At 47.7% G+C, this 18,262-nt stretch overlaps 1 protein-coding gene across 1 annotated transcript; it reads left to right on the top strand.

Moving 5' to 3' along the window:
• The first annotated feature begins 2,292 nt into the window (after positions 1 to 2,292).
• On the top strand, positions 2,293 to 17,669 carry LOC146340744 (small serum protein 2-like). Its single transcript, XM_084804131.1, has 4 exons — positions 2,293 to 2,370; positions 8,095 to 8,188; positions 12,920 to 13,049; positions 15,182 to 17,669. The coding sequence occupies exons 1-4, from the start codon at positions 2,368 to 2,370 to the stop codon at positions 15,288 to 15,290; spliced, it is 336 nt and encodes a 111-aa protein (XP_084660257.1). The 5' UTR covers positions 2,293 to 2,367; the 3' UTR covers positions 15,291 to 17,669.
• The last annotated feature ends 593 nt before the right edge of the window (positions 17,670 to 18,262 follow it).

Raw genomic sequence — 18,262 nt, forward strand, 5'->3', positions numbered from 1 at the left:
TGACGCGGGAGCAGCTTCAGCAGGGCTCTAGACAGAAAATGGTCCTACAACTCCCAGAATTTCTCAGCCAGCCATGCTGACAGAGCAATCTGTTAGGGGCAGGGGTCCACCTATGGCCCCGCTCTCACACAAACTACCCCCACTCACATCCATATCCACTCATGCCTCCCCGCACTCACACACACATACACAGACCTACTCACTCTAGGCAGCCCAGGCACTCCAGACAATCCAGTTCTCCTGCTCCAGTTCTCTGTCCGCCCATCTGCTGCCATGCTGCTGCGGTCAGAGCAACCTTTTCTTATGATCCTCCCATAGCGATGTACGTTGCTCTGTCCGCTAGGCCATCCTCTCTCTGACCTGGCCCCAGGCTAAGAGCCACAGGCAGGAGCCCTTTAGCTCTTGCCCTTTGGCTCAAAGCAAAGGCTCACACCTCTGGCCCTGCCCAACTCCATCTACATCACTGCAAGGGGATGGCAAAAGATAACTCAGCAGCCTCTGCCACCCCCATCAGAGTTCTCCCCCACCAGTACACAGCTCTTCATCAGGCAATTTCCTGACATTATGCATTTTTGAATGTTATTTTCACTAAGATATGCATTTTTGTACACATTTTTGATTGGGGAACTATTGCAAAATTCAGCAAAGTGTGAATTTCAAAGGATACTTGGTTATAGTCTACATATTAGTTTGAAAGTACACAATTACATAAGTTAGCTTGGAAGGATAACACCCACTGCCTATCATTCAGTGGACTGAAGAACTTACTGCTTTTGCTACATTTGAATGTATGTCCTACAGCCATCAATTTCATATGGAGAATAATTTAGATATACGCTCTGCTAATACTGATGTATATGTCTGAAATGGAAGTGTCAAATCCTTACTTCCCCATCTTTTTTTTCTCCCCCCTTTGTTTTCTTTTTTGTTGCTGATGTTGTTGTATTTGCAAATAAAAAAATAAAATAAAATGCAAACCAAATCATTTCTCCTCCATCTCTATCAGGAGGGTAGAAAGAGAGAGTGCTGATGCCAAACTCAACTATTGCTGCCAAAAGGGGGTCAGCTGAGCACATAAGAGAAGCTACCTACTTACGTCAGCAGTTAGAACAAATGTTTCTTGTTTGTTTAAACTGACTGCAATACCAGGTTCTGTGTAACTTGATAATGAACCAAAATTGATTGGTTAAGGTAGCGGTGTACGAAACCCACTCACCCGTCCGGTTCGGGGCGTCCACTGGGGGAGGGGATGTCTCCCATTAACCTTCTTTCTCTAGGTTAGGCATACTACCCAGCTCTTTATGAACCATTCCTCATAGGATGTGGTTTCCAGTCATCTCACCATCTTGGTTGCCCAGGGCTAGTTGTCACCACCTACTAGATTCAGAGCAGTAGGAAACTACAGCAGCTTGACTAAGAGGTCCAAGGCAGGGATGTGGGGTGAGAGAGGGTGAGTTCTTCAGAATCTCCCTTGGATGAAACCACACCAACTGTACCTTAACCTAGGGATGGCAGAGAAATCCACCTCGGACTCCAATGAGGCTGGATTCTTTAGAATCTGGCCCCCCCGAAGTCCTTGGAGGAATGGACTACTCCCCCCCACCCCCTGCAAAATTCTCCCTGGACAGACCCTACCTGCTGCCTATCTAAATACCTAAATATTTACGTAGCCTATCACGGCTAAAGCAGGGACGCAAATGGCATCTGCTACGCCAGACGCCATTTGTGTCCACAGACCAGGGCAGCGGATGGCAGCGGATGGACCCAGACATCATCTCCTCTAAATTTATTTTCAAATGTAATTTCTTTCCTACCAAAGTGAATGAGAATGGTGGAAAAAATGTGGGATAATTTTTTGGCACAGCACAAGAACAGACTGCCTTGGGGGGTTCTCGGTTCATCTTTACTGGAGTTATTTAAGCAGACGCTGGACAGCCATCTTGCAAGGGTGCTGTAGGTGCATCCTGCATTGCAGAGCTTCCTCTGAGCACGGGGTTGAACTGAATGATCTCCATGGTCCCTTCCAACTGTATTCTCTGGTGAGTTTTATTCTGGTGATCAAGGTTATGTGTCCAGTTTGGCTTTCCTTGCAATTCCCAGGGGGTGCCGGAGGACAGAGCAGGTAAGGACTCTCTGAAGGACCCCAGGAACATCACTGTCCTTCTCATCTGAACTGGAGGCGATAAGACTCTGCCAGTACTCTACTTATCTCTGTACAAACAAGTGTTCCCCCAGGTTTAGTCCCTCCTCCTCCTCACTTGTATAAATTTGGGAATTAGATTCTGCACAGATACCAGTGACGAACACCATTTACCAGAGCTGTTTCTCACCAAGAGGAGTTTGCCAGCTGCAGATAGAAAGGCCAGGATGGTAAGCAGAATTCTTTTGTCTTCTGCTAGAGATTGACATGGGCTGGATAATAATGCTGGGAGAACTGCAGTCTTAACTTAAGGCAGTTTGGTGCTGTGTATCTGCCATCAGATGCAACATCAGGAGAATAACAGTACTGTGAATGTATATGGCTCCGTATCCATCTATGATGGATCCATCAGGCATTCCAGAATTTGCAACAATGCAGAATCCACTGGAAACCCAGATTTAATTAACTGGCAAAATTTTGTCTGAGTGTAGAATTCATACTTGCTTGTCGCAAAAATAGGAAGGGTTTTGTTTCGTTTTGTTTTGTTTTGTTTTTTTAAAGCAGAATTTCAAATCACAGACTATGAGTCTTACCTAGAAATACTTTTTTGGCCATTTTATGAAACATTTATTTGGCTCTCGCATTCTACTCTGTGTGGAGGACTTGCAAAAATGCACAGGTGGTTTTCCCCTACCGCAGGTCCCAAGAACTTCTCTGTGTTCCATTTCCCACTCAGTCTCAGACACAGAGAGACATCTATTCACATGACTCTTTCGCAGCCCCCTCTCTCATATGTACACAAGTAAAGGCCAAACTGGACATGACATGATTCACATCTTTCGCCCTTGCATGGCTGCAATAGGCTGTGCAGGTGGGGACCTAGCCGGATCAGGACTATGGCATCAGGGGTGAGAGACTTTAGCCCTTTGCCCTTGATATGGTCACATTCCAAAACTGAGGGCCCAACGCCTACTATTCCTCCTATTATAAATAGCCCCAGACACCTCTGGATTGGGGCTATGATAGGGGCAAAGGATTAATCCCCCCTTCCTAATTCAAGTTGGGCCCCACCATTTATTTATTTAATAGAAATCAACCTCCTTTGGTGCTAACACATTTGTGGTGCAAGCTGGCAGTGACTGAACAAGAAGAGATCTTGGGGTCTCGATGATGCACAGCTCAATGAAAATGTTGACCCAGTGCGTGGCTTCTACAAAAATGGCAAATTCCATGTTAGGCGTAATTAGGAGAGGAATCAAAAATAAAATTGCCATTATCATACCACTCTTACAGTAATCTATGGTGCCACCACACTTGGAATACTGTGTACAGTTCTAGTCACCACACCTATATGAGGATATCGTAGAGTTGGCAAGCATGCAGAAGAGGGCAACCAAAATGATCAAGGGGCTGGAGCAACTCCCCTACGAGGAAAGACTGCAACACCTGGGACTGTTTAGCTTAGAAAAGAGGCGAGTGAGGGGAGACATGATAGAGGTCTACAAAATTATGCATGGTGTGGAGAAAGTGGGCAGGGAGGCATTTTTCTCCCTGTCTCATAATACTAGAACCCAGTGGGGTCATCCCTTGAAGCTGAATGGTGGGAGATTCAGGACAGATCAAAGGAAGGACTTCTTCATACAGTGCAGAGTTAGACTACGGGATTCACTTCCACAAGATGTAGTGATGGCCACCAACTTGGATGGCTTTAAAAGGGGGTTGGAGACATTCCTGGAGGAGAAAGCTACCAATGGCTGTTGTCCCACTGCTGCACTTCCTGTGGGCATCTGGTTGGCCACTGTGGGAACAGAATGCAGGACTAGATCAGCCCTGAGTCTGGTTCAGCAGGGCTCTTCTTCAGCTCTTATTGTCTTAAGTAGAGATGTGAAGGCCCGGGAAAAAACCCAGAAAAATTCAGAATATCTTTTTTTTTATGTTTTGTTCCAAGGACTGTTTTTGTTTTTTTCTGAAAAATTGGAAAAATTGAACAGTTTTGGATTATGAAATATAGAATTTACTCCCCGCAAAATGATTTCTAAAAACTATGTAATAAGAACACTTTTATAGAAAGACTAGAGATGTAAAACGTCTGGAAATAATGAAGCCATGGGGGAAAACATTTTTTAATCCTCTCTGTAAGATCCCCAGCATAGTTAGTTCTTTCACTCCTTATTAGAATTATTGACCTAAAATATATTTTACCAATAGACATGTATGCTCAGTTTCCCACCATGTGAGTAGAGTCACCGCTGTGCATTTTTGACAGCAAATGTGCATTCTTGACAGCTTGGGTTTTGTTCTATGGAGTCCTGTGTTTCTCATGCTATAGCAGTCATTTAATGTAGTTCTAATCTATTCAGACAAGAATTACAAATGTACTGAGTTTACTTTTAAAAGATTAAAAATATAATGATAATTTTATGAGCAAACTAAGTCATACATAAAATAACTTTAGGGACAGAGAGGCTAAAGGAGCCCTCCCCAACCTGGTGCCCTCCAGATGTTTTGGACTACAGTGCCCAGCATTCCTAATCATTGGCCATGCTGCCTGAGGCTGATGGGAGCTGAAGACCAAAATATCTGGAGGGCATCAGGTTGGGAAAAGCTGACTTAAACTAATAAAATGACTTTAGTTCTGTAAAGAGTGCTTAAAAAAATAAGTATTGCTTATTTTTCAATTTTTCCAAAACATGTCCCCCCCGACCTCAAAATTTCCAGAAATTTTACATCTGTAGTCTTAACACCCCCTTCATGGATCACTGCCTTGTTGTGGCAAAGGGGCTTGCGTAACTCAGTAAAGCCATAAGCTATGCCGTGCAGGGCCACCCAAGACGGACAGGTCATGGCGGAGAGTTCTGACAAAATGTGGTTTGCTGGGGAAGGAAATGGCAACCCACTCCAGTATTCTTGCCAAGAAAACCCCATGGATAGCATCACTGATGCAATGAATATGGACTTGAGCACGCTGCGGGAGATAGTGGAGGACAGGAAGGCCTGGCGTGCTATGGTCCATGGGGTCAGGAAGAGTCGGACACGACTGAACGACCGAACAACAACAAAAGTCTTAACACACCCCATTCAGATACCAGTCTTCAATTATTCCCTTCCCCTGATGGGCAATCTCCGCCTCCACTGGTTCTGCTTGCACAATGGGTCTTTTGTGCTCCGAAGAATAACCTCAGAAACCAGTGGTAGCGCTTCTTTCCAGATTGGGACGGGTTGGCAGAGCTTCGTTCTACAAACGCCCTTATGCATGCTAATGGCGTAACTGCTGTGCCTTGTGACCAGTGATGAAGTTGTGCAATGTCACAAATTGTGCTTGCTGACAGCTTACCCTCTATGCAGCCTCCTTGGACTTTCAGGCCCAAATTAGGATGGGAAGAATGGAGTGCCCGGTGCCAGCAAAGAATCCCCATGTTGTCCTGGTTCTGTATTCCCTTATGAAGCAACTGAGCTTTACTATTTTGGTAGAGGAATCCTCCTGTGAATTGACCCACAGCAGTTTGTTGCTTTCATCAGAAGCTGGCAGGATGGGATAATAGTGAGAGGGAGCCCTCCTCTAGCTGTCAAGTGAGATGCTCCATAAGGCAACACAGGATTAGGCTTCACACAAGGCTGAGTATGGGTTGAGTGTGGATTGCTGTTGAACAATGTGTTGCTGTTGAATTGTAGGCTGCTGTGTTGTGTGAACCACCCACACTACAAAGCATGGTTTGTTAACCAGGAAGAACCCATGAAGGGAACCCATAGTTTATTGCTGGGTTGTGAACTGTAGGCTGTTCTAAGGCTAGATGCTTCATAAGGCAGCACAGGACCAGGACAATGTGAAGCATCTTTGCTGACCAAGGAAAAGTGTGGGTGCATGGAGGGTGAGGCAGAAAAACCTTAGTACATTTTGAACTGCTGCTTAGAACCCCACTAAACCAATGAAAGGTACATCTCCTCAATTCCTACTTTGGCTCAGTCTTCTCCCAAAAGAGGGTCCATGACCCCCCTGGCAAAGGCAAAGTACAGGCTGAAGGGGCAGGATTGCAGCTTGAGATCGATAGGCATATGGTCAAGGAACACCTCATTACTTTGAATGAGTTCAAATCTCCAGGGCCAGATGAACTGCATCCTAGAGTAATAAAGGAACTGGCAGAAGAACTCTCAGAACCGCTGTCTATTCTCTTTGAGAAATCATGGAGGACGGGGGAAGTGCCAGATGACTGGAGGAGGGCTAATGTTGTCCCTATCTTCAAAAAGGGTAAAAAGCAAGAACCTGGGAACTACAGACCAGTCAGTCTGACATCAATCCCTGGGAAAATTCTGGAGCAGATCATAAAGCAATCCATCTGGAAGCACCTTGACAACAATGCCGTGATTACTCAAAGCCAACATGGATTTGTCAAAAACAAGTCCTGCCAGACAAATCTGATCTCATTTTTTTGATCAAGTCACCTCCCTTGTAGACCATGGGAATGCTGTAGACATCATATGCCTCGACTTCAGCAAAGCTTTCGACAAAGTGCCCCATGATATCCTGATAAGCAAACAAGCGCAAAGTGGGCTAGATGAAACAACGATCCAGTGGATCCACAGTTGCCTACAGGATTGGACTCAAAGAGTGCTGATCAATGGGATCTCCTCAACCTGGGGAGAAGTAAAGAGTGGGGTACCGCAGGGCTCAGTCCTGGGCCCAGTGCTCTTCAACATTTTTATTAATGACCTGGAGGAGGAGGTGCAGGGAATGCTGATCAAATTTGCAGATGACACAAAATTGGGCGGGATAGCTAATACTTTGGAAGACAGAAACAAAATTCAAAGTGATCTGGATAGACTGGAGCGCTGGGCAGAAAACAACAGAATGACATTTAATAGGGATAAATGCCAAGTTCTGCACCTGAGAAAAAGAAACCAAATGCACAGTTACAAGATGGGGGATACGTGGCTCAACAACACTACAAGCGAGAAAGATCTTGGAATTGTTGTCGATCACCAGCTGAATATGAGCCAACAATGTGATGTGGCTACAAAAAAGGCCACTGCTCTTTTGGGCTGCATTAATAGAAGCATAGCTTCCAAATCCAGGGAAGTACTAGTTCCCCTCCACTCAGCACTGGTTAGGCCTCATCTGGAGTACTGTGTCCAGTTCTGGGCACCACACTTTAAGAAGGATGCAGACAAACTGGAGAGGGTTCAGAGGAGGGCAACAAAGATGATCAGGGGACTGGAAACAAAGCCCTATGAAGACAGACTGAAAGAACTGGGCATGTTTAGCCTTGAGAAGACTGAGGGGAGATGTGAGAGCGCTCTTCAAGTCCTTGAAAGGTTGTCACAGAGAGGAAGGCCAGGATCTCTTCTTGATCATCCCAGAGTGCAGGACACGGAATAATGGGCTCAAGTGACAGGAAGCCAGATTCCGGCTGAACATCAGGAAAAACGTCCTGACTGTTAGAGCAATACGACAATGGAACCAATTACCTGGGGAGGTGGTGGGCTCTCCCACACTGGAGGCGTTCAAGACGAGGGTGGACAGCCATCTGTCAGCGATGCTCTGACTTGGTTTCCTGCATTGAGCAGGGGGTTGGACTCGATGGCCTTGTAGGCCCCTTCCAGCCCTACTGTTCTATGATTCTGTGATTCTATGAAGTCTGAATAACACACATAAGTAGTTTTCACCAAAATCTGGAAGGAATCTATGATATGCCAAACCACAGCTTGGAGTAAAAGGGACTAATGTGTCAATTCTCAACACTTTTCATCTTGTTGTACCTGTGGAAATTTATATCTCATTGGAATGAAATTTTGAACAATGGTAGACCTCATCAGGTATATTATGAAAGCCATGTCCCCCTTTAATAAATATATTGATATTTCTGAAATAACTAATTCAATATTAAAATGATTTTAAGAGAATGTAAAACCCATCATAGCTGATGTCTCACCCCTCACCCCTTTTCTATCATTTTCAGAAAGTCCACCTCAGCCTGACTGCCTTCTGCATCACCCTCGGTTTGTGTCATGGAGTCTGCTTCTGGCAGAAACCCTCAGTACAGATTGTAGATGGTAATGTTATCAAACAACCTATACATTTGTGTAAAGATTTTATTTTGTGCGTGGAAAACAGTAGTAGAAGTGGTTCTAGCAGAAGAAGGTTGCAAGTGTCACATAGCTGTCACTGTATGTCCAGACTCCCAACTTCCATTAGTTTTTGTAGCAAGTTGATGGCTTTCCCTCCGCCACTGCTGTTAATTCTTGGACAAGGTAAAATGGGTTCATATGAGGAAAACTATGATTTTCCTGAAATATTGATTTCTTCTATTTTTAATTTCTTTAACGTTACTCCTGGTGGTTCCACATGGACCTATGGCCCAGTTGGAGTCCACCAGGAAGAGAGCCTTCAGTGTGGTGGCCCCCTTCCTGTGGAATTCCCTGCCTTTGGAGATCAGGCAGGTGCCAAAATTGTGTTGCTTTCAGCACCTCCTGAAGACGTTATTTCAAGAGGCTTTCCCTGAGTAACCAGCCATGGTTTATTATGTTCAGAATCTGTTCTTTTAAAATGTTTTAATTATGGGGCTTTATTTTCTTATCTTGCTGTTCACCTCTCCGAAATCTTTGATGTGGAGCGGTATATAAATATTGTAAATAAATAAATAAACATTACAACATTTATCAGTGCATCCATCATGCCACCCATATTTATGGACAGATTAGGCAAATGTTGTCTGAAGCAAATGAAATGTTAAAAGTTCTTGAACATCTGCACCCAAGTCTCCATGCAGAGATAAATGCACCGGAATGGATGAGGAAGGAAGAATTCCTAAAATACTGTATTTAAACATACCATTGCACACTTTTCTCTCCAGATAAACTCATTGGGTGACGCTGTTGCATCCAGGTGCCAATGAAGATGCATGGCAATCAGCACAACCCTTCAGTCCTTGAACAGCAGAAGCATGGAATTTTTGTACCCGTGGCAGTTCTGACTACGCTCAATCTATTCAGTCCAGGGAGAGCAATCCTTTGCTCATGGGCGAGCGTCCTAGGGACCATAGGGTTGTTTGGATCCCCCCTTCCGAGGTTGGAAGCAGTGATGTCAAAGGAAAGGGGGCGTTCCAGTGGGCAGAGGGGGAGGAGACCGGAGAGGCCAGAATCCGAGTTACCCTGAGCCTCCTCCAGCTTCCTTCGCTCCTGCTCTGAAGTTCCCTTGCTAAACGGGCTTGCTAAAAATCCCATGTAGAGAAAAATGCAGGGCGGGAAGATGGGGAGGCAAAGATTGACACCAAGTCTGGGGGCTTTTGATCACTGAGGCACAATCAATAGGACTGTGCCCACCACCTAGGGTAGTCCGATTTTAATGAGAATTGACCTTCTGTCAACGTTGTCCAATTTTAGAATTGCCATCCTATCTCTCTTTCAGTCTCCAAATGATGGCTGTACCATTTCTGGGATTAAACTGAACCTTAAGAGGAAGCACTGTGTGGAAAGTATTTTTAAAAGGGTCTACTCAGTGGATGCTGGTGGCTCTGATGTCACTGGGGCAGTGAATCTGCTCCAGGTTTCAGTTTGAACTGGTCAGAACTTTAAAGGAGCTATCCAAGGTGTAGAACTAGTCAGAACTCTAAAGGAGTTATTTATTATTATTGCATTTAAATCCCGCCTTTTTTCCTCTTGTGAGGAACTCAAGGCGGCTTACATTATCCTCCTCCTCCTCTCCATTTTATCCTCACAACAACAACCTTGTGAGGTAGGTTGGGCTGAGAGTCTGTGACTGGCCCAAAGTCACCCAGTGAGCTTCCATGGCCAAGTGGGGACTAGAACCCGGATCTCCCAGCTCCCAGTCCGTCACTCTCACCACTACACTACACTGGCTAGCACCTTGGAGAGCTCCTTTAGAGTTCTGACTGGTTCTGGCTGAAACCCAGAGCAAATCCACTGCCCCACTGACGTCGGAGCCGCCATCCTGCACTTGGTCTACCTATTTTAGAGAGCAACCCAACAGATGGTTCTGTCGATAGACGGAGCACTCCCTCTGCCTATCCTAGGCCCTGCTGGCAGGAGGAGGACGAAGATGAATTTGCCTCTGGTTCTTCCTCAAACAAACAAATGATGGTGGGTGGGGACAGGTAGTGGAAAGGCTGCAGGATGCTGCAGTTCCCAGTCTCTCCTCTCCGCTGCCCACCCTCTGGAACGCCCCATTTCCAACCCCTGTAGGGTTGTCCAGGGTCACTGTTCCAATGTCGAAGAGCAGCTACTAGGGGTAGGGGGGAGGCAGCAGGATCCGATCTCGGATTCCCCCTTCTGAGCCCATAGGAATGTATACGGCCTCGGGCTGTGAATCCAAAATACCCTACGGTCCTTGGGAGGAGATAAAGAGATAAGGAATGTTGTCCGTGGGAAGCAGCAGGGTGCCTTCTTACAACGCTGGCAGCTCTCTCTCGCAACCCTAGGCTGCCACCTTGTTCGCCTTCGCATAAAAATGGACCTGTTTCCCAGGGCTTCCTGGAGGGATGAGAGGATGACCCTTAAGCCAGTTCGAGGGCTGTAACGTCGATTCCACCACTGCGTGAAGAGTGGCAGCCCTGCTGCGGTGCCATGGCAGAGCTGTCAGGCAGCCATGTGTGCTGAGCTTGCTTGCACCACAACTCCAGTATGAGAAAGCCCATAGTTCACGCGACTGCAGCACGCACGCTTTGCATGCAGAACGTCCCAGGCGCAGTCTCTGGCACCTCCAGCTAGGGCTGGAAAGAACCCAACCCGCCGAGACCTGGTGGAGCTGCTCCCGGTTTGCGCAGCAAAGTGCTGGTTTTAACCTTTAAGGCCCTAGGGAGCTGAGGGCCAGGTTAGCCGAAGGAGCATCTCCTCCCATGCTCACCTACCTGAATCCTAAGATTAGCCTTCTCCAGGTGCCCCAAATGAGGTGAGGTGGGTAGGTGGCTACAAGAGAGAAGGCCTTTTCAGTGGTGGCATGCCATCATGGCATGGGACACCTTCCATAGAGAGGCTTGCCTGGTGTCTACCCTGTAGTCTTTTCGGCAGCCGGTGAAGATCTTTTAATTTTCCCGGGGATTTTTTGGATTGTCTTGAGTGTGTTTAGATCTCTGCACTGTTTCATAGCTGTTGCTGGAATTATTCTTTGCTTTATCTTGGACTGCAGCTGTTTTCACACTTTTAAAAATCTAATTTCTTTTATTATTGCTTTATTGTTCCTTTACATTTCATGTTTTAAATTTGTACACCCGTCAGAATTCCTGCGTCGCCCCTGGCTGTCTTGCTGAGCCGAGCTAGGGGTCTGCCCCCAAAATCCCAGAACTTGGTCTAGGGTTTTTCCCCCCATAATGCCGAATAGACGCAAATTACACTCATAATTTGTGCACATTCAGGGTTACAGGAAAAACAAAAACAAGTTCCCGCTGCTGCCACACGCAGATCTCCTGCTCTCCCTGCCACTGGCACGGCACACAACCTTCCTGCTCTCTCTGCCAGTGTTGACACCAGCAGAAAGGGCAGGAGAGTTGCATCTGACGGCAATGGTAGGAACAGAGGGCAACACCGTGGCTTCCCTCCCTCCTCGCTGCCACCACTATCACCACTGGGGTGTGCAGTTCTGCTGGGCACGGCTCCTCTCCCTCCCAGACGCCACTGCTGTGGTGTACAATTCTCCCACTCTCCCTGCTGGGCACTGCCAGGGACAGCTGGAGAGTTGTGCATGGTAGAAGCAGCAGGAAGGGAAGGCGGCGCCAAGGCTCCCCACCCTCCCTGCCGCTGCCACTATCACCATAACTGTGCACAACTTTGCCGCAATCCCTGCTGGGGGGTGCGCAGTGGCTGGAGCGGATGACTGCCAGCTGCTCTGGCTCACGTGGATCGAGTGGGTCCAGCCCACTGCCTGGTGAGTTGGAGTATGGGGGCCAAGCTGTGGAAAGCTCGGTGGATTTCACACACACACACCCCGGATGGAATCCTTCCACATCTCCAGCTGAAGAGGATCACAGAGGGCAGAGAGGGCACAACACAGCTGTCCTGGAAGGTTCTTGCCTTTGCCCAAGTCCCTTGCGTGGCTGTTTGAAAATTGAGGAGGAAGAGGCAAGATCATCACTAGCCCCATTTTGGCCCATAACAAGGGCTGCACCTGATGCCCTCCCAGTTGTAGACTACATCTCCCATCAGGCCCAGCCAGCATGGCCAATGGTGAGAAGTTATTAGGGATGGGAGAGAAATCCTCCACGGACCACAGCGAGGCCAGATTCAAAAGAATCTGGCCCCCCGGAATCCATGGAGGATCAGAAGACTTACCTCTGCCTCCAGGAGGAATCCTCACCGGCCGGATCCTCCCCGCAGGCCGGCTCCGGAGCGCCAGCAATACGGCTGCCATGCTGTATTGCTGGCTGGGCGGATTGACTGCAGACACAAGTGGCATCCCGGACACCATCTGCGTCAACAGTCAGTAGTCCCCTTCAGCCAGCAGTACAGCATGGCGGCCGTATCGCTGGCACTTCAGAGCCGGCCAGCAGCTCCACGGAATTGCCGCAGAGCAGAGCCAGACGAAGAGGATTCTGGGGGGAGGAACGGATTTCCCCCCCCCCGCCTGCAGACACACACACCCTAGAATGGCAAGTAAGTCTTCCGCCCATCCCTAGAGGCTATGGGAGTTTTTGTCCAAAAATGTCATCCCATAACGAGGGTTGTTATCTCAAAGTTATGTTATATCGTCTTTACATTGTGCTGAGTGGCAGGTTTGCCAGATTAAGCTCCAAATTATCCTCTAGGCACAACTGACTGGGATATGTTCCCTAGATGAGGTGGTAGTTCCGGATCATTGTGAAGATCCTTCTGATGGAAGCCAGCATCCGATCGGGTCTCTCTGGGATTCAGCTGGTTGCTTGCGATGCTCCTGTGGGAGTAGAGGAATGAGCTGCTGTACCAGGTAGGCAACATGCTGGAAAGGGGGCTGGATTTCTCATCCCTTTGAAAGTATCTTGTTAAAAGTAGCACTTTTCCTCTCCATTGAAGGTAGATTTACACTTTGTTTTGACCCCGGCTGCACAGACTTCGTTGCTTCATCCCCATCGCTGACTCTCTTGGGTTGGCAAAGAGCTCCAGGTTCTCTAGAGCTCACCTCTAGAAGATACGATGTGGTAGTAAAGTACAGAGTGGCAGTGAGCATGTGCAGAGTGCTTTGCTTTCACCACAGGGTAATCCCAGCAAGCCATCAGTCCCAAGTTAAACATTATCGTTGCATTGAAATGCACATGCTTTTGCATGTGTTAAAAAATAAATAGTTTTCCTCTCCATGGAAGGTAGATTTGCACCTTGTTTGGACCCCAAATGCGCAGACCTAGTTGCCCTGTCCCCATTGCTGACTCCACCCTGGCAACTGGCTCTCGGGTTGGCAAAGAACTCCAGATTCTCTAGACCTCACCTCTAGAAGATATGACGTGGTAGTAATATAAGGAGTGGCAGTGAGCACACACAGAGTGCTTTGCCTTCACCACCGGGTAATCCCAGCAAGCACTCAGTCGGTGGAAGGGGGGCTCCCCGGCTCCCAAGTTAAACACTATAGCTGCATCGAAATGTACTTGCTTTTGCATGTGAAAAAAGGTATTTACTGTGTTTTGGTTAGGGATGTCCGAGAATTCCGCCATGGATCTCGGTGAGGCCGAATGCCAATGCATTTGGCCCCCCGAAATCCATGGCGGAACGAAGCCCTCCCCACGAAAGGCGCGTGAAATGGAGCACTTACCTGCTGCCATCTGCGCTGACTTGTGAATGACGGCCGCCCTGCGGCCACCATTCACTTCTTCATCATAGCCGTGATAAGCTACGTAAATATTTACATAGCCTATCATGGCAAGCCAAAAAAAAAAAACAGCGTATGCAAATGGTGGCGGCTACGGCGGCCGCCATTTGTGTTCCCTATTTTTCGCCGTTTTAGCCTATGTAAATATTTACGTAGGCTAAAATGGCGAAAAAAAGGGAACGCAAATGGCCGCCATAGCCACCGCCATTTGCTTACGCTGTTTGGGGGGGGGGGGCTTGCCATGATAGGCTACGTAAATATTAACGTAGTCTATCACAGGCTACCATAGGGACGCAAATGGCATCCCCTACTTAGGACGCCATTTGTGTTCACACCAGCCCGGCAGCGGATGCAGGCCCCGCTGCGGGTTGGCCCGGCCGGCGGCTCCATGGACTGGCCACGGAGTGGAGCTGGGCGGGCAGGATTCCGGGGGGGAGGACCAGATCACCTCTCCCCTCATCGAGGATTCCAGGGGGAGGAATGGATCGCCTCCCTGCCACCCAGCGGATGCCCCGACCAGAACCAGGTAAAGGATTCGTACTTCCCTAGTTTTGGTGATTTATTCATGCAGAATTCAGATGTAATGGGAAATCAAAGTTTCCAGTTCTGAGGATGTGTTGGTAAGAATCTCAGGCTTCCACAATCCCCCTGCTTTCCATCCTCCTTTGCATTTGAATTTAAAACTTTATTTGAAAACTCCTGTGCCACGTCATTTTGAGAATCTTTGGCAAAATCTTTGGCAAAATTTGAATTTCTACTAGGACATTTGCAAGTTAAATTGAACCTTGCTAAACCTGGCATGAATTTGTAAGACAGCGGACCAGTTTGCATGATTGAACTGTCCACTGTGGCTTATTTAAGCCATGGTGGGCTGCTTCGGCTTTGAATATTCAAGCTGCAACTGCAGCTTGTTGTGTCATCTGAACTCGGAGGGTGTGGGTTGTGCGAGGGTTAAACAACCCTCACCTAACCCTAAAATAGCCCATGGGTTAGGCAAGGGTTGTTTAACCAGCCAATCAACCAACCACAACCAACTCTGCTGGGTTCAGATGACACAACAAGCCACAGCTTGAATATTCAAAACCCGGCTGGCAGGTGCTGAGGCTTCTGGTGGGTTATTCGACTCACAATGAGCCATGGTGTGTCATCCGAGCCAGGCAAACTTGGCTGAAGCTTTTGCTAGATCGAAGTACAGCTCCTTAAAATACTTTTTCAAGTTATGGTAAATGTTGTTTTAAACCTGCCATTTATTTTTTTAGGTTCGGCGGTATTGCACACGTTCCAGGATGCACAGGAGTGATAGATCCAGAAACCTGTCAATACAAGTTCTACAGGACTGATGACCCCACCAAGCCATGCGTCATCTAAGACTGGTTTAAAAAACCCTGTCCCCTTCCTTTCATGTATGGGAGGCTGAATGAATGACCCATTTCCACATCTCTGTGTGTCTCTTGCTTTTTTCTTCTGTGAGCCATGAAAGTGTGAGCAAGGTGCTCTCTGTTTTGATCGTACAAAATGAAGTCATGCTCCTTTTTGTTCTCATTTAGGCAAGACTTACAGGTTTTAAAGCTTACAGGTTTTAAAGGAAGGCTTCCTGCCTCTGCTCATTAACCACGCTGGCATCCTCTTGACTTGTTGGAACCTTTCCCTGGAGCTGTTGGTACCTTTCCCTCTTCCTCAGAATGCCAACATCCTTATTCCCAATGACAAAAGACACGTGGCTGGCCTGGGAGCTGAACAAGGCAGACCACCCCTGATGGTTTCCTTTGCATAACTCTCTTCCTCCCTCAGCTTCTCCAGGTCTGCCACTGTGGCCTCAGGAACTCACTTATTCCCAGGAACGAGAAGTTAAGAGCACTGAGCAGCACAAACCCACAAATTCTGCCCAGCAGGCTTGTTAACCACCCTGACCAACTCAAAAACAAACCATGGGTTTTCAAGGTGGCTTGTTCGAGGGAAATAAGCATGGAGTAGCACAAACCCACAAATTCTGCCCAGCAGGAAGATAGTCAAACACGAGATGCTGGGCCAGTTCACATGTCACAATAAGCCATGCTGAAAATAACCCTTGCTGAAAATAAGTCACGGTGGATTGGTTGTTCAATCTCTAGCCCACGTTACCCCCATGAGATGATCAGGTGCTCTGCACCTTGCCATGGTTTGTTTCCCTCATAGTCCTGCATGTCTCTCGGGGACCTTTGCAGCACCGTACCTCATGTCCTTGTCTTCTCTACAACAGCACCCTTTCTACTGTTGGTCCGCTGAGTCTTCTGGGTGGGTTTTGCATTTTGCCAGCTCTCAAAGGAAACGTCTTCACACAAACAAGGCTTGCAACCCACCATGGGTTGCTGTGTCATGCAAACCAGCGGGGGGAGCCCCACAGCAAGAGGGTTCGTTCACTCTCAACTTTGCTGCACTTTTTACTGGAGTCGAATCTACTCCATCTGGGGACAGACGGGGCTTGAAACCCCGGATTGAAAGCCTGGAATCTGCTCTCAGCAGGTCACACAGCAGCTTACCACAAATTGTTTGGGTGGCTGCCGGGTGGAGTCTCATCCACGTCATCACCTAGAACTGTGGTCTCCAAAGCGGGGTGCACAAGACGATCCACCGGGATGCGCAGGTGCCTGATAACTGAGCAGCCTCCCGCTGCCCTGACGAGCTGCCGCTGAGTGCAGGGATGGGGTGGAGGCGGCGGCAGCAGGATGGGATGGGAGCCCAGAGGGAAGTTCCACGGCATTTCTCTCTCAGCTCCAGGCCTGTCCTGCCTCTGCTGCAGCCACTGAGAGCAGCTGCACCAGTCTCTGCCAGGCGCAGCAGAGGAAGCCACAGCACCAGAGCAGCTGCCATCCTGCCAAGGGAGAGCAGGAAGGAGATTAACCCTGCCCACTCTCCTTGGGCAGAATGAAGCCGAGAAGAAAGGGTGGGCTGTGACTGCTATGTCAGCCAGTCAAACCAAGTATCTGTCACGTTTCTCTTGGGGGCCCTCTTTCCTGAAGCACTCACACACACAAAAGGAGAGGCTTCAGTCTCACGCCTTTAATTCACTATCAACAGGTTCATTACAGATGCAAATCCTCAAAGACTCTCAGGCTACAAAGGAAAGCCTCCAGCGGATTCAAATGGGAACACCGACATTGCTTGCAGTTTGAAGCGAGGCTTGCTGGCTAGACTCACTTAGGGAGGGATGTCCCGCCCTTCCACTGATGCTTCCCTACGTCGCCTCTCACGCATCGCTAACTGGGTCGACCGTGTGAGCTGCGCCTGTGACGTTTCCCTCTTAGCTCTGCGCCGCAGTCTAGCATCTCTTAGGTCACAGCCCACACTCTCCTCCTCCTCCTCCTCCTTCTCCTCCTCTTCCTCCTCCTCCTCCCGGCTTCTCACAGAAGGGGGAAAGGGGGGGGGGGCTTCAGGCCCAGCCATCTGGGAGTTAGTAACCTGAGAAGCACGCCTACCCATATCTGAACTGGCTTGGGAAAATGCATCCCCCGGTTCTAGCTGTTCCTCTTCTGAATCTGAGCTGCTAAATATCTCCCTGCACTCAGAATCAATCCTGACAGGATCGAAATAAACTGAACTTAGAACAAGACCTTCAAATGGCTGTATCACGAAGTGTTAAACCAAGATTTTCAAAAATAATGACACATATTCAATCGCACTGCACTCACTAAAAAATATTATTATTAATAATAACATGTTTAGTGAGCGCAAAAGGGGTTTTTGTACCATTAATAAAAAAATATTTTTAAAATATTTTTATTTCATATTTATCCTTTTTACTTTCTATTTATTTCTATTTTTGTGTATGTTTTAAAATGTACATCATATATTAGTACAGTAGTACATGTATATAATTTATAAATAAATATATAAACAAATATACCTATATTGGGGGTGCATGCTCAAAAAAAATTTACTGATGGGGTGTGCAAACTCAAACTCAAAAAAGTTTGGAGATCACTGGCCTAGACAGCCTGTTCCCTCCCACCTACTTCCTCCCCCTCTCGCCTTGTTCTGGCCTTTCTGCTTTCTCTTGCCAGTATGTATTACCGCCTGCCTCCTCAACCTATGCCCAATTCCCCCCAAGTTCTTGTTTTTATTACTGTCCCTCTAAAACCACAGTACCGCAATAGCAGGTATAGCTACTCCTGTTCAAATGCATTATTTAGCGACAGTGCTATATAGTGCTATAGGGGGGTTCGCTACTCCTGTTCAAATGTGCTATTTCAGAATAGTGCTATAGGGGTATAGCTACTCCTGTTCAGTGCGTGAACTGACAGAAACACAGGTGGGAAAAACATTGGGGAAACACCCCTTGACCAGGGTGAGTGAGGCCATGG

Source organism: Heloderma suspectum, chromosome 6 (assembly GCF_057233095.1).
Source record: "Heloderma suspectum isolate Gila_16-S chromosome 6, 16-S_ref, whole genome shotgun sequence".
Taxonomy (NCBI): domain Eukaryota; kingdom Metazoa; phylum Chordata; class Lepidosauria; order Squamata; family Helodermatidae; genus Heloderma; species Heloderma suspectum.